This window comes from Schistocerca gregaria, chromosome 3 (genome assembly GCF_023897955.1).
Source record: "Schistocerca gregaria isolate iqSchGreg1 chromosome 3, iqSchGreg1.2, whole genome shotgun sequence".
NCBI lineage: Eukaryota > Metazoa > Arthropoda > Insecta > Orthoptera > Acrididae > Schistocerca > Schistocerca gregaria.
Window position 1 is genome coordinate 546,956,596 of NC_064922.1, and position 17,216 is coordinate 546,973,811.

The following is a 17,216-nucleotide window of genomic DNA, read 5'->3' on the forward strand; positions in this document are numbered from 1 at the left end:
TCACTTCAATTATACTTTACTCCTACATTCTGTTGTGCAAAATAACGGCACGAGATATAGGACAAACTTATAAATTAAACAATATATCAGCCATACTCTTGAGTACGTGTAATTCAAAAAATCTCGTTTCGTAAGAAATGCAGACGCCTCTTCATCAAAGTAAGGAGAAGGAGGAGGAGGAGGAGACTAGTGTTAAACGTCAACGAGGTCATTAGAGACGGAGCACAAGCTCGGTCTAGGGAAAGGAATCAGGGGAAGGAACCATCCCGGCATTTACCTGAAGCGATTTACGGAAGTAGCGAATTGTCGTGCTCCCAAATGCTAGTAAAGTGTGTGATCAAAGTAAGCATTGTTTGCTTTGGCATGCGAATGCTGATAATAAAAATTCAAATTAAGGAAATACTCATTAATCGTAAATGATATTAAAACGTGCGAGGGCACCTCCTTGCAATTCTAAAGCTAAATACAGTTTCACATACTTGGCATCTGACGTGATGCTTTGCCTACCAGCATTTATACTGCCGTTTAAATTCTTGAAGACACGTGCTGAAAATACGACAAAGCGATTCTCTTAACAGTACAGCAAATGTCGACCTTCCAGGAAGATGCCTTGCGAGCTTTCTAAAATAAAAAATGTATTTGATGTTGGTGGCCCTCAACTACGTACCCACAGACTCGGGGATGAAATATTAAAATTTTTGGCTGGTTTCGTTGTCCAGGGGGTGGGATATGTAGTTGGCGCATTACAAGCCAAATACTGCTGAGTCTACATTATACAATATGAATACACACATGAATCGAATGGTCGAAGGTTCCTACCACTCGGCAGTTGCGAATTCTGAAAGTAATGTAGTCATTTATAAATGAAATATTGCACTTAAATAAAATCTGCGGTTACTATCTTAACGACTTTAAACGATGAGTATGATAGCAGAAGTACCTTTTAGGATGCCATTTATTACTGCAAAACACTTATTGGTGTCGATGATCAAGCAATTACATAAAATACAAGTTGAATAACAGGGAGACAATAGATTCCTACTTCACGTAATTAGTTATGAACAACACAACATGGCTCGCAAGATATTCACTTCTAAGCGCGTACTACGTCTTCACTGAAGAAGCCACGGAAATCTCACAAGTGAACAAGTTGGCACTACGAAATGTTTCTATCTTTCGCGACCACGCGCAAACTGCTCCACTCTCCAAGTCTTTCCTGCGACCATGCGTCCGTCGCGCCGTACTGTCCAGAACTCCCTCTCGTGTCCTGTGCTACTGTCCCTCTCGCCGAACTGTTCAGAACTGCCCTGTTCTCTCTCGAAACGATCTTTTTCCCCGACTTCCATACAGTCTATCCACGTGTCCTTTTTATAACGATCGCTGTGACTGGCTAGAGCGCTCCCACCCTGTCTCCAAGCCAACGCACACTCACAAACATAATGAAACACATTCGAAATACTGGATTTACATTTAAATAACTTGAAATTAAATAAATATTCCCACTGCTGGACCATAAACACCCTCTAACACACATTATTAAATGTTGTTGTTGTCTTCAGTCCTGAGACTGGTTTGGTGCAGCTCTCCATGCTACTCTACCCTGTGCAAGCTTCTTCATCTCCCAGTACTTACTGCAACATAGATCCTTCTGAATCTGCTTAGTCTATTCATCTCTTGGTCTCCCTCTACGATTTTTACCCTCCACGCTGCCTCCAATGCTAAATTTGTGATCCCTTGATGCCTCACAACATGTCCTACCAACCGGTCCCTTCTTTTTGTCAAGTTGTGCCACAAACTCCTCTTCTCCCCAATTCAGGTCAATACCTCCCCATTAGTTATGTGATCTACCCATCTAATCTGCAGCATTCTTCTATAGCACCAAATTTCAAAAGCTTCTATTCTCTTCTTGTCCAAACTATTTATCGTCCATGTTTCACTTCCATACATGGCTACACTCCATACAAATACTTTCAGAAACGACGTCCTGACAGTTAAATCTACACTCGATGTTAACAAATTTCTCTTCTTCAGAGACGCTTTCATTGCAATTGCCAGTCTACATTTTATATCCTCCGACCATCATCAGTTATTTTGCTCTCCAAATAGCAAGACTCATTTACTACTTTAAGCCTCTCATTTCCTAATCTAATTCCCGCAGCATCAACCGATTTAATTCGATTACATTCCATTATCCTCGTTTTGCTTCTGTTGATGTTCATCTTGTATCCTCCTTTCAAGACACTGTCCATTCCGTTTAGATGCTCTTCCAGGTCCTTTGCTGTCTCTGACAGAATTACAATGTCATCGGCGAACCTCAAAGTTTTTATTTCTTCTCCATGGATTTTAATTCCTGCTCCGAATTTTTCTTTTGCTTCCTTTACTGCTTGCTCGATGTACAGATTGAATAACATCGGGGATAGGCTACAATCCCGTCTCACTCCCTTCCCAACCACTGCCTCCCTTTCCTGCCCCTCGACTCTTTAACTGCCATCTGGTTTGTGTACAAATTGTAAGTAGCCTTTCGCTCCCTGTATTTTACCCCTGCCACCTTCAGAATTTTAAAGAGAGTATTACAGTCAACAGTTGTCAAAAGCTGTCTCTAAGTCTACAAATACTAGAAACTTAGGTTTGCCTTTTCTTAGTCTGTTTTCTAAGATAAGTCGTAGGGTCAATATTGCCTCACGTGTTCCAACATTTCTACGGAATCCAAACTGATCTTCCCCGAGATCGGCTTCTACCAGTTCTTCCATTCGTCTGTAAAGAATTTGCGTTAGTATTTTGCAGCTGTGACTTATTAAACTGATAGTTCGGTAATTTTCACATCTGTCAACACCTGCTTTCTTTGGGACTGGAATTATTATATTTTTCTTGAAGTCTGACGGTATTTCGCCAGTCTCGTACATCTTGCTCACCAGCTGGTAGAGTTTTGTCAGGACTGGCTCTCCCAAGGCCGCCAGTAGTTCCAATGGAATGCTGTCTACTCCGGGGGCCTTGTTTCGACTCAGGTCTTTCAGTGCTCTGTCAAACTCTTCACGCAGTATTGTATCTCCCATTTCATCTTCTTCTACATCCTCTTTCATTTCCATAATATTGTCCTCAAGTACATCGCCCTTGTATAGACCCTCTATATACTCCTTCCATCTTTCTGCTTTCCCTTCTTTGCTTAGAACTGGGTTTCCATCTGAGCTCTTCATATTCATACAACTGGCTCTCTTTTCTCCAAAGGTCTTTTTAATTCAGAATCAAATTAAGTAAACATATATCGAAGGAACAGAACAGAAGTAAGCCAGTAGCCTAATGTCTCTGTGCTTTCTAAAACACAGTAAATAATTGACCAATTTCTTAATGAATAGTATATATCGGATATAAACAAAGACATAGACTAATAAATATATTTATAAGCATGCTGCTACCGCTTTTTCATGTAACTGTGGAGTACTTATGGCCTGACGTGATTAATAGTAATTGGCCATTTTAACCTCCAATAACTCATGTACTATTCAAGTTACATGCCTGTAATTCATACCAACTTCGGTTTACACTGATAGCTTTCTAAAGAGACATTGATCGACAAAATGGGATGAACCGTTTAGATTTTGGAAATTCGTTGCTGGGTGTTACTTGTTTAATTTATCATCAGATACTGAACTTTATACTAATAAAGATATTGAAAATCTGACTACACCATCAGAATCGTCGTGCAAATAATGGTAATGTACATGTTTATTTTAAGGTATCACTATTCCTCTGGTTATTATTAATTTCAACGTGAGCTGTGTAATGTCTGCCATTATTCTTTGACAAAGCCCGCCGTCTTTGGCACTCCGCGGCATACAAATCTCCTTCATCGACACAAAGCCCATTCCGCGACACAGCGTTAACATGGAATTCCCAGCCACGTGGTCCGCCTGGAGCACACAGTGAGGCTACCCCTCTTACTCCGTCTAACATACGGCGGCACACTATCGCTGACGAGCCCCGGATTGCCGAGCGGCCGTGCGGCGACGCCAACTCCGAACTTAGAATATTTTCAGGGCGCCACGACTCGCCCATCTCCTCACATCCACATCAGAAGCAGCACACTTCAGTCCGTACAAGTTCATATAAAACAAATTACAAAGAACAGAATTATATTATTAAAAAGCCAGGTGAATAGTGTTTACGAATTTTTGTAGTGGTGTGGCAGCAGCATGAATTTCGGAATAAACTTAAACTAACACAAATTATCAATGACGCTGCATATTAAATAACTGCCTGCATTTCAGTTATGCATAAACAGTTTTTTGGACAAGATATAAAATTTTTAAATGCACTTTCAATTATGTGCGATATTGCAAGCACTTCGTCTGCCACTCAGCGCCAAGGCGCCTTCTTGCATTAATTTCTTCCGTAGCACTACACACGCTCACACGGATTTTCGCACTGAAGTATTGATCAGCTCACATCAGTCTTTTTACCAAGTACCTCGCCCGTTACTTCACAAACTACAATTCTGATTTGTACAAGTGGCCTATTTTGACAGAAGAGATGGTTCAAAATGCCTCTAGACACTATGGGACTTAACATCTGAGCTCATCATTCCCCTAGACTTAGAAATACTTAAACCTAACTAAGCTAAGGATATCACACACATCCATGCCAGAGTCAGGATTCGAACCTGCGACCGTAGCAGCAGCTCGGTTCTGGACTGAAGCACCTAGAACCGCTCGGCCGCAGTGGCCGGCGACAGCAGAGACATGTACGAAAAGACTACAACAAATTTTGGCAACAATGTTGCAAATGTTTGTCACTTTCCTGCAGATATACATTGTAGACAAGGAACACAGGAAATATTGCGGAAGGAACAAAATTTTCTGTTACTGTTTTCAGGAATAAATTTACAAGAGAGTCTATAAAATTCATAGCTTACGTGAAGAAAGATACGGTGCGCAAAACTTAAGAACGATAATAACTTTCGCGTAATGTGTCACTGTCACGAAATATTGCTCGATAGAAGTCGGACCATACATAGAAAGACCTGCAGTAGCATAGTGCACAAGGTAACTGACAGAAATACGCAATGAAACGAACAGAAGTGACACTTTCTTTCAAGTACGTTAGTTACATTGAAGCTACCACGATTTATTTGGTCCCCGGGACACTAAAAAGACGGAACATGGTTCTTAACAGGGTGTGTAATCACCACGGTTGGCACTGCATGCTAAAAACTTTTCCCCATGCCGACCACAAGGCTGTTACGGAGTTGTTGTTGCAGGGAGAATCATTCCTCCACCAGCGCTAGTGACAACTGCTGAATGCTCGGCGGTACACATGGTCGTGCTTTAGTAAGTCTCTCCAACGCATCACACTCGTGTCCAATAGGTCTGAATTCGAGGGAATGATCAGGCCAGTCCACTCACCCAGTATTTTCTTGTTCCAAGAGCTCCTCTACCTGCTCAGTTCTATGCAGTCGCTCATTGTCATCCATAAAAACGAAGTCAGGGTGGAACGCACGCGGGAAAGGGGCACAGAGTCACGGTAGCGATGACCGGTGACTGTATCGTGTTCAGAGGCTTTGTGGCCAGTACGCCCTTGCAACATAATGCCTCCTCCCACCTAAATCACCAAAACGACCGTGTGCGATAATGGTCCTGGGAGCATTACTTGTCGCCACCTCTCTCTGTATGAGAGCACATCCAGATTCACTAGTCAGACTGAATCTACTCTCACCCGAGAAGCGACCACACCCCTCACTTATCCAGTCCCTATGTCCTTGGCCTTCACTGCAAATGATGTGCAGGGTGTCAACGGAGCACAACGCACTGGTCACCATGCAAAGAGACGCCGCCATGTAGTCCCTTGTCACTGTGCAGCGTGATTTGCATTCCTGTTAAATGTGGTTATAAATGTTTGATAAAGGTTCATCCTTTGTTGTTGTACAATACAGTTGTAACCTGCTAATGTAGTTGACCGTGGTCTACCACCTCCCCTCCTCAGGGTAGCAGTGTCTGAGGTTCGCAACGCTGGCCATGCACGTGAAACAATGCTGTGAGCAATACCAAACTTCCGAGCTGCACTCGTCACACTTCGTCCTTCTTCCAGTTTCCCGATGATTCTTCCTCGTGTGAAGTCATCCGAATGTTGCCAATGAGCCATGTTTTAATGAAGAACACAACCACAGTGCACCATAGCTGCCCGCTGACTGATACACACTGTCTTTTCCCCTTCCTTCAACTGTCTCGTGTTGCCGAGCCAGCCCCATTTGGTACTATAGTCAAACTGACGTCACGCCAAGTGACGTGCAACATACTGTGCGGCAGTAGGAGACCTCTGGCAATATGCTCCTGCACTTTCAATCGTTTCCACCAAATAGTTAATATGTTATGTTCTTTTATCCAGCTCATCCTTATGTTTTTCAAAATAGTGTAACTATTCTGGTTACATTGGCGTCTTCCAATGGAAATGGAAATGCCGTGTGGCTAGAGCCTCCCGTCGGGTAGACCGTTCGCCTGGTGCAAGTCTTTCGAGTTGACGCCACTCCGGCGACTTGCGTGTCGATGGGTATGAAACGCCGATGATAAGGATAACTCAACACCCAGTCCCTGAACGGAGAAAATCTCCGACCCAGCCGGGAATCGAACCCGTGCCGTTAGGTATGACATTCCACCGCGCTGACCACTCAGCTACCAGAGGCGGAAGGCATCTTCTAATGAGGTATTGCAATATTGTGGTCAGATAGTTCACTCCTTCAGACGCTCTTACAGTATATTCCATGACGCTCTTAACAACAAGTAAGTAAACAATTCCTTATGACGGATCGACTGATTCCATAACTACAATATGGCAGATTACACAGACGAAAGGAAGGCTGCAGCTCAATGTTCATAGAGTTACACATGGAGGTGATGTAGAGGTCATTACACACCTGTTACTTCCTCTCCAGCGGAAGATAATATTGGCGCTTATTTCGCGGGAACGTTACTTCTCATAAATGAATTGTGCGCGTTGGTCACTTGAGCTCGCCTCGAGGAGTTTATCAGGTACTCGGTTGTGTTTAAATGTGGAAATTAGGGAGCGTCTCGTCAAAGAAGTTGGCGCAAAGACAAAATGCTGAGTTCAGTGTATGGAGGAGACCAATTTAAATTTCGATCCCGACATTCTTGCTTGACTTTTCCGTGGTTTCTCCGAGCCTAATAAGGGGTTTGCGATGCTTCCTCCGCTAACGAGCTCGCTAACGACAGGATAAAACGAAAAGCTGAAAGTTGCAGGCTGCGGTTACAGCGGCACCGACACCGGTGGATTCCGTCAACGAATAACATCGGCTGAAGAAGGACGATCTTTTCAACCTAGTGCGCCAATTCGTGCTCGGTGACAATGCAGCCGATCTCATAGTCCCGACGCACAGACTTCGGAGGGAAATTCAAATCAGTTTGTTTTCCTTCGGGCGAATCGGCCAACTTTTTCACAAATGAAACATAAACAGTCAGAAACCGGTAAGTTTACTCCAAGAAAGAAGGAGTTTGCGGTACTTTGATCATGAAAAATGACAGAATAGGGATATAACTTGGAACCTATGGACTGATCTCACAACTGCTATAGCAACAACAAGTAGGTTGAATCTCTGTCGGAAATTTTAGGCATAAAATATAATCTCAAAAAAAATCTGTTCAAATGAGAATGATGGGGTATCTTATGCATAAGGTTATACTAATGAATCTCTTTTGAGTTGCTGCACTTATGCGTTAGCTATCTAGGATTTATTTGCACACCTTTCTAGCATTTTTATGCTGGTTGGGTAATTATTCTGTTATATGAAGTGGTTTTCAAATGAGGTTATTGGTTTCAGCTTTTCAGTGCTTTAGGTGCTCTGTAATCTATTTTGGTAGACGTATTTCGGTACAGGCTATTTTTTATGGGCATGTAAAGATCAATACCTGCATAACAGTTCACTAATTGCATTTGTGAAGCATTTTCTAATGACCGCCAGGAAGATATTTTGTGGTTTCATTATTATAGAGGTAAATGTGATTTTCATTTGGGTTTTATGGCTAAATAGTTAACGTACCTCCACAGCACCATGTAACCAGGAAGTGTAAGTCAGTAATTTTCTTTTTTTTTTTTTTACTTTTGCTTTATACTTATATTTTAACATGTATATAACGTTAACTATTTTAGATGTTAGTCATTGACCCTTCTGTCCGCCCCCGGTAGCTGAGTGGTCAGCGTGACAGACTGTCAATCCTAAGGGCCCGGGTTCGATTCCCGGCTGGATCGGAGATTTTCTTCGCTCGGGGACTGGGTGTTGTCCTAATCATCATTTCATCCCCATCGACGCGCAGGTCGCCGAAATGGCGTCAAATCGAAAGACCTGCACCAGGCGAACGGTCTACCCGACGGGAGGCCCTAGCCACACGACAATCTCTAATCTCTCATTGACCCTTCTGGAGATAAAGTTTACAAACACGTCGAAACCAAGGTGGAGAGGTTTTAAGTAAACCTTGTGCTATTTCAGCCGATTTGGCCGTTTATCACCTTTTTCTATACGAAGAGTACATTACATTTGATGTCTCTACTCATCTTCAAGATTCTAAACTTATGTAAAATAAAATGTTTTTACAGTACAGCAGCAATTTCATTTTGATTTACTTCAACGAAAAAGTACCGTTACCGGTTTCGAGTTTACACATTCGTCGTCACACAGCTCGCATACTTTTATGACAACGCTGTCGATGTGACAATGCACAGCGGATGAGCGCCTCCCAAAGAATTTAGCACCCTTGTCGACGCCGTACCCTTTAAAGAGTGGTTTTGCTTGCAGTGAAAGAAGGGCGCTGTAGCACTGACAAGCAGACAGCCGTCCGCAGGTGAGTGACGGCCGGGTGTTCACTGTGCAGGTACGGAGACGGGCAGGCTGGTGGAGCGGTTCGCGTGGCGGCAGCTGGACTTCGCCTACCCCGACGCGCAGTCGCGCCAGAACGCGCTGCGCACCGGCGACTTCATCCCAGAGAACAACCTGCCCGTTGGCATCGAGGTCTGGGGCGACAAACTCTTCGTCACGGTGCCGCGCTGGAGGCAGGGTGAGTCGCAGCGACAGCCGGCTGGAAAAAAGCCCAACATAACAGCAGACGCCATACAATTCGAGCCCTCAACATTAGTTCCTAAAATCCACTACCCTCTTTTTGTAGTCGTTTTGTTAAGGGTTGCAGGTCCACGGCTTCACATGACGGCTTACGAGGAGACAGCGCCTACTCGTCATCACCTGACACATCCAGGGCTTGACCGGAAATGGACGTGACAGAAGCAGGAGCTACAGATCGCCGAGCGTTTACAAAAACATAGCTTTTTTTGCATGAGTTGGGCGACGCATGAGCCATTTATGTTAGCGCAGCTTATAGACAGCAGATGAACATAACAATCTGAGGTTAGCATGATGAAGTCCCTAGGCGAGAAAATTCTTTTATTTTCAACTTTAACATATGGAAGGAGTATATAGAGAGTCTATACAAGGGCGATGTTCTTGAGGACAATATTATAGAAATGGGAGAGAATCTAGATGAAGATGAAATAGCAGATATGATACTGCGTGAAGTCGAAACAAGGCCCCAGGAGTAGAGAACATTCCATTAGAACTACTGACAGCCTTGGGAGTGCCAGGCCTAACAAAACTCTACCATCTAGTGAGCAAGATGTATGAGACAAGCGAAGTACCATCAGACTTCAAGAAGAATATAATAATTCCAATCCCAAAGAAAGCAGGTGTTGACAGATGTGAAAATTACCGAACTATCAATTTAATAAGCCAAGGCTGCAAAATACTAACACGAATTCTTTACAGACGAATGGAAGAACTGGTAGAAGCCGACCTCGGGGAAGATCAGTTTGGATTCCGTAGAAATGTTGGAACACGTGAGGCAATATTGACCCTACGACTTATCTTAGAAAACAGACTAAGAAAAGGCAAACCTAAGTTTCTAGCATTTGTAGACTTAGAGACAGCTTTTGACAACTGTTGACTGTAATACTCTCTTTAAAATTCTGAAGATGGCAGGGGTAAAATACAGGTAGCGAAAGGCTATTTACAATTTGTACACAAACCAGATGGCAGTTCCAAGAGTCGAGGGGCAGGAAAGGGAAGCAGTGGTTGGGAAGGGAGTGAGACGGGATTGTAGCCTATCCCCGATGTTATTCAATCTGTACATCGAGCAAGCAGTAAAGGAAACAAAAGAAAAATTCGGAGCAGGAATTAAAATCCATGGAGAAGAAATTAAAACTTTGAGGTTCGCCGATGACGTTGTAATTCTGTCAGAGACAGCAAAGGACCTGGAAGAGCATCTGAACGGAATGGACAGTGTCTTGAAAGGAGGATACAAGATGAACATCAACAGAAGCAAAACGAGGATAATGGAATGTAATCGAATTAAATCGGTTGATGCTGCGGGAATTAGATTAGGAAATGAGAGGCTTAAAGTAGTAAATGAGTTTTGCTATTTGGAGAGCAAAATAACTGATGATGGTCGGATGATATAAAATGTAGACTGGCAATTGCAATGAAAGCGTCTCTGAAGAAGAGAAATTTGTTAACATCGAGTGTAGATTTAAGTGTCAGGACGTCGTTTCTGAAAGTATTTGTATGGAGTGTAGCCATGTATGGAAGTGAAACGTGGACGATAAATAGTTTGGACAAGAAGAGAATAGAAGCTTTCGAAATGTGGTGCTACAGAAGAATGCTGAAGATTAGATGGGTAGATCAGATAACTAATGAGGAGGTATTGAATAGAATTGGAGAGAAGATAAATTTGTGGCACAACGTGACTAGGAGAAGGGATCGATTGGTGGGGCATATTCTGAGGCATCAAGGGATCACCAATTTAGTATTGGAGGGCAGCGTGGAGGGTAAAAATCGTAGAGGGAGACCAAGAGATGAATACACTAAGCAGATTGAGAAGGATCTATGTTGCAGTAAGAACTGGGAGATGAAGAAGCTTGCACAGAATAGAGTAGCATGGAGAGCTGCATCAAGCCAGTGTCAGGACTGAAGACCACAGCAACAACAACATTACTTACACTGAAAATAAACCGAAATAATGCTCAGTATATTGGGTTTTTTAATATTTTTATAAAGTGCATTAAAAGGAAACGCAAAGAAAAATATGAAATTGCAAACAAATTTCCAAGAAAGCTTCAGTTACTATGCATTCTTGTAAATTTACTTGCACAGCCCTCGTGAACGCTTTAGGTGCAATCCAGTCTTTGAAATTTATTTGCAATCCCAAAATTTCCTTTGCCTTTCCTCTTCATGCCTTTTATTTCATTTTTTTGTGATAAGGTCCTATGGGACTAAATTACTGAGATCATCGGTCCCTAGGCTTACATACTACTTAATCTGACTTAAACTAACATACGCTAAGGACAACACACAGAGGGAGGACTCGAACCTCCGACGGGGAGAGCCGCGCGAACCGTGTCAAGGTGCCCTAGACCCCACGGCTACCCCACGCCACGCCTTTTATGAAAGCAGACTAACGCCACTCCACTACCCTCGGATTACCGTTCAGTACTCTTTCCGCTGCGCCACCTGCTAACTGGAAACTACGCTAACCTAAGTGGCTAATGCCTTGCTCGATCAGCTCTAAAAATGCTATTTTTTTTACGTTCGGCCATCTGTATCTCTCACTTCTGTCGCCTTCATTTCTGGCCAAGCCCTGAGTATACCATAAATTTGGACGAGATCGGTGAAGACGAGCAGGCGCGGTCACCTTGTCAAGTGATCTGAACGGCTTCAACAACAAACAGGAAATATGCTTAACGTTTGCTTATGATTTTTAGCCTACAGCACAATATAAAACTCACGTATCTGCTCAGATTCATTGTGTCCGCCACCAGTGTTGCCACTTCGCTATTACTCAGAAACGAATATACTCGGCCGTCAAGCCACCAGCTGTTACTGCAGCCACTCTGCTAGTGACAGCGAAAATTTACTGAAAACCTACCCAACTTCAGCTGAGCAACTGCTTTTACTAAAACGGTGGTTTGTGAAGTCCTTCTTACTGTGTCATCCCATTCAGGATTTAAAAAAGGTGTATTTTAAATCAAATTATGGCTTGTATAGTGCAAATGACTCTTGGAGGACCATTTTGGGCGAGGTTCAGTAGATCAAGGTCCGCTCAGTACTTGAGTGGTTAACGTGGCTGATTGCCAAGCAGAGGACCTGGGTTCGATTCCTAATTCTGTCAGCGATTTTTCCCTTGTGCGAGGAATGGAACGGAGTGCACTGAACTTCATGGTCCAACTGAGGAGCTACCTGAATGAGAAGTAGCTGCTCCAACGTTCGCAAAACCGAGAACGGCAGCGATAGCGGTGTGCTGACAACATGCCCTTTCATACTGCATCCGTATGACGCCAAATGGCAGAGGATTACACTGTGGACGGTCGGCAGCGCAGAGTCCTCTGCGTTTGATGGCGGTGTTACAGCAGAATGAAACAGAATCTGGAGGCCCCCACAGATTGCCGGCTCGTTCACATGCAAATAATGTTTGTAACATATATCGTGTATCAGTAACAAGTACAGAAATTTTTATATGTGGTATCTTAATGTGTGCTCACCTCAATCTGTTGGTAGTTTTTTATTTGCATCTAACGGTCTTGCCACAAACACGTCACAAACTCTACGACCTGATGTTTTCCGCATGGCCGTAACTGCACCTCTAAGTCGACTACACTTGTCAATATAGACTAACCATTTCGCTCCCACGTCTCCACACTTCAACACGTGACTTGCTGCCCAAGGGAGAATTGGCATTAATGGTTTGTTCTTGCCACTTTCTCTTGGAGATACCATCCAACCTAGAAACATATGATTTGTAATGTCGATAATTATTGGCCCGTAAATGACGTAAATACTGAAGTAATAATGTTCAGTACACTGTCCTCAGTCACTAATGGAAATATCTGCCCTTATACCAGCCTGTATTGACTGGGTTACATGGGTACAGAAGGGCTAGAAGCAGACAGAAACTAAAATCATTACAAAAAAGAAAAAAGAAAAATAAAGCAGAATAGGGTCACATGTATACCAAATTATTGGATTTCATTATTGCATTACATAGGTGGATTCCAATTTTGCTAAGGCTGAGAATTTCGAAAGCAATCAATGCATTTTCATCACTGTTTTAATTAGTTGATAGAGGAGAAAGTGTGAACATGGGCACAGGTGTAATTATGGGCATTCCTCTCCAAGGAAATATAGGAATTAATGCAAATTAGAGGATAGGACTGTAACGGAACCTTTACGTATTTCAATAGTGTGACTGCAACGTCGGTTATTGTGTGAAAATGTGTTCGTTCTGTATTGCAGAGGTTTGACAGCTGAGTCAACTCATTTTCTTTTCGTGTACTAATGGTAAGTTTAAAATAGTTTCCAGTGATACGCAGAAATCAGAATACTACGCTACTCTTAGAAGCATGTCTTTAGCCACTCATACCTTCTAGGTTGCATCTGACAGTGGTCACATTGCTGAAGTGGAGTTAGCGGAAATGTGGCCTCTGTTTAAAGAACAGAGGGGAGCGTAATTACACCGTCTTCTGGCCAAATTTACTTTAGTACCCAAACAGCTGAGGTAGCAATAAATGCGTTCAAAGTAAGTGGCTTATACCCTACGAACCGCTATATCTTCACCGAAGAAGTACCTGCTTAGTTGGTTGCAAGAGAAACTTACTCCACAGTAGAAAATTAAGTTTCTAAATAACTTGTTCCTGCCCTTGCTTTTTCTGGACCATAGACATCATCTGCCTCTCCTTCAATTTGTTCTGAAACACAAGTACTTCACGCTTTAGCTATGATGTTGATGAGACTATTGGATCACTACAATCTTCCCCACAGACTTCAAATATATTTCTTCCATCTCCTGCCCCCAACATAAAGAAGAGAACCAGTACTCGGGGACGCAAATCAGCAAGAGCCTACCTCATCACTGGAGTGCCAGGCAAGGGTCAGTTAAGTCGCCAGAAAAAAGTTTGTTAAGAAGAGACCGTTCAATTTTTCCGGGGCTGGAGGCCAGTCAGGGATCAGCTGTGAGAAGACAAGAGGCCTTCAGATTTGATATCCATTCAAAATAATCTGTAGACTAGTCTACCGTTTCTACTGTTTTGTCCAGTTTGTCAAAACATTTAAAAAGACTGAAGTTTCTCATAACGTTAACATGGCATGAGTAATAAATGCACAATGGAATATGACATACATCCAAAAAAGTTTTCAAAAAACTGAAAGTGACAGTCTTACCCTTACAAGCCGGTCAATAAAAATAATTTTGAACTTGATCTTGGCTATAAAAAATTGATTTGCATTTAAAAAGGTATTTTGTACTTTTTTCATTAGGGCCTCTATTTTCCCTCCTTTTTTATAGTGCTAATTCATGAAATTTTCGACTATCTTCGTTGAACAATAAAAATAATTGATATTTATCACCATTTTGCCGCCTGTCTTTTAGTAAACTTCTTATAGTAGTTAACAAAGGCCAAAAACCTAGAAAATTTCTAAAATAAATTACCTTTAAACCAAAAACAAAAGAGGGCGTTTATATTTCCACCTTCTCTACAAATCAAAACATTGCCTTTTAGATGAAACAAGTTTGCTGTATTGATGTACTGATCTCATACATCGACTGCGAAGCCTCAATTGCTTAAGAATACTTTTTAAAAAATAATCTGAGTAGTCCCCTCGTATCATGCTTGGTGTACTTGGTTGATAGGGTCTGTCCCCTAGTCTATCACGTCTCTGCGAATGAAAGGTGGTTCTGAACTTCATTAAATGTCAATAATGTTAGGGATCGTTTCGAATAACGAAAGAAATTGCGGAAACCTGACTCAAGGGATGGAAGCTGATAACGTAAACATGAATATAAAAACTAGTATGAGAAAAAAAGATAATTTCAAATAATTTTATGATGTGCTCGTGTCTGTTATGTTCCATTCGAACTAACATTTGTTATGATGAACCAAGAGCCTTCGGTCTGAAGCAGTCGATTAGGTGTAAATAGAACAAATGAAAAATTCTCCTTTCATAAAAAGGAGAGAAAGAAAACGTATTGCTAGTGGCGCTGTTACAACGTATTACATGATACATGACGGCCGCCAGTAGCAGAAACGAGTTTTTTTCTCCGTAAGGGAAAACTGTATCCGATAGAAAAACTAGAGCAGCACACACCAGCCAAGCTACAGTGACACATTAGGAAAAACTAACGATTTTGTCTTACATGTGTGCATATATTTAGGCACTAAATAATACACATCTCGTGGATTTCACTGTTCTGAGCCAGCAAACTAAAACTAGTCATTCCTGAATGTCATATTCGAAGCCTAGACATACCGATGAAAACAGCCATAGGAATCTTTCATCTAATTCTACGCATATCCTCCTTTCTAGATCCAAACAAGAACGGAACAATATGTGAACTTCCTGTGAAATAAAGATTCGTTTGGGCCACAAATGGCAAAAAAACTCAGATATTAGATTTAAATATGGCCGAAAAGATAACTTAAACAAAACATGCTTGTGACAAGTATTTACGGAACAAATTTATCCTTCGCTTGAAGAAAATTTATAGTAGGTGAACTCGCAATATCAGACTTCTCTCTGAAACTTTCCTTCTCTCGTCTCAGTCTTTCACTCTCTCAAACAACGCACAGTAACCTGGAACGAAGTGTCTGAACGTTGCGCTGGCGAAACAAAGTTGTCCCCCGCAAAAAGCCACGGCACGTACTTCCGCATAGCACAGGTGTCTCAACATAGACGCACGTAACACTTAGGTCTAAGGGTTCCGGACACTAATTGCTTCATCGAAAAAAGAAAAAGAAATACCCACCTCGCGCGTCAGCAACAATATACCACAATCTACGTACTGCGTGAATGTGTGTGCTTTTCACACTGTTTTCTTGAAGTGTGGTTGGAGGCAACTGTTCTACGTGGATAGGTTTCTTTGACATGTCATTAATATTTTCTTTCAGGAACGGTTTGGGCACTGATATCTGATTTAGTATCTTCAGTAAAAGCGGTATTAGTTAGTAATCATTTGACCCTACATGTCACAGAGATAATAGGAGGCGAACAAAGGATTCAGTTGAAGAAAATTACGTCATCGAACAAAACATAAGTTATAGCTTCAAACGAACACCCTCGTCGCTGTGCATACCTTTTATGCCTTGTGTAGGTGATACTACAGTCATCTGTTTATGTGCACATCGCTTTTTCGTGACGTTTGTAACCTCAGTGTAGGAGCGTACGGAATATCACACCAACCTTGTGATTGGATTGAAGAATTTCTAGCAAACAGAATACAGGATGTCTTTCTGAACAGCAAGTGATCTTGAGACGTGAGAGTGACTTTGTGTGTGCTCTAGTGGAGTATTATAGAACTATTACTTTTTACAATATCTGGAAATGAAGTGGTTGACAACATCGGTAGTTCCATGGCGGTTTTTCATGGATGATGCTGTTTTATACAAATAAGTCGTGACAATAGAAAATTGCAGCGAAATGCAGGAAGACCTGCAGAGGATCTACGTCTTGTGCAGGAAGTAGCCATTGACCCTCAGCACTAACAGATGTAATGTATTCCAAATACGTAGACAGAATAACGTGCTATTGTAGGATTACACAATCGCAGGACGATCACTGGAAGCAATTACATCAGTAAAGTACCTAGCAGTACGCTTACGGAGCGATCTGAAGTAGAACGGCCACATAAAATTAATCGCGAGTAAGGCAGATGACAGACTAACATTCGGTGGAATAATTCTCAGGAAATGTCATCCATCAACAAAGTAAATAGCTTACAAAACGCTCGTTCCACCAATACCTGAGTACTGCTCGTCAGTATGTGATCCGTACCACATAGGACTGTAAGAGGAAATAGAAAAGATCCAAAGAAGAGCAGCACGTTTCGTTACTGGTTCATTTAGTAAGCACAAAAGCGTCAGAGAGATGATCAACTAACTGCAGTGTCAGACGCTGCAAGGGAGTGTTCTGCACCACAGTGTTGTATATTGTTCAAGTTCTGCGAGCGGACGTTCCTACAAGAGTAGACAAAGGTACTGCCTCGCGAAAAGACCATCAAGATAAAATTAGAGAGATTCGAGTCCTCACGGAGGTTTACGGGCAATCTTTATTCCCGCGAACTGTTCCCAAATGGAACAGGAAAGGTGGTTGGGGGGTGGGAGAGTGACAGTGGTGCAGAAATTTA

General features: G+C 42.2%; 1 protein-coding gene across 1 annotated transcript in view; it reads left to right on the forward strand.

Moving 5' to 3' along the window:
* Positions 1-17,216, forward strand: part of LOC126355835 (protein yellow-like) — a 110,871-nt gene that overhangs the window by 22,180 nt on the left and 71,475 nt on the right. The window contains exon 2 of the mRNA XM_050006286.1: positions 8,874-9,056. Within this exon, the coding sequence (XP_049862243.1) occupies positions 8,874-9,056 (183 nt within the window). The remainder of the gene's footprint in view (positions 1-8,873; positions 9,057-17,216) is intronic.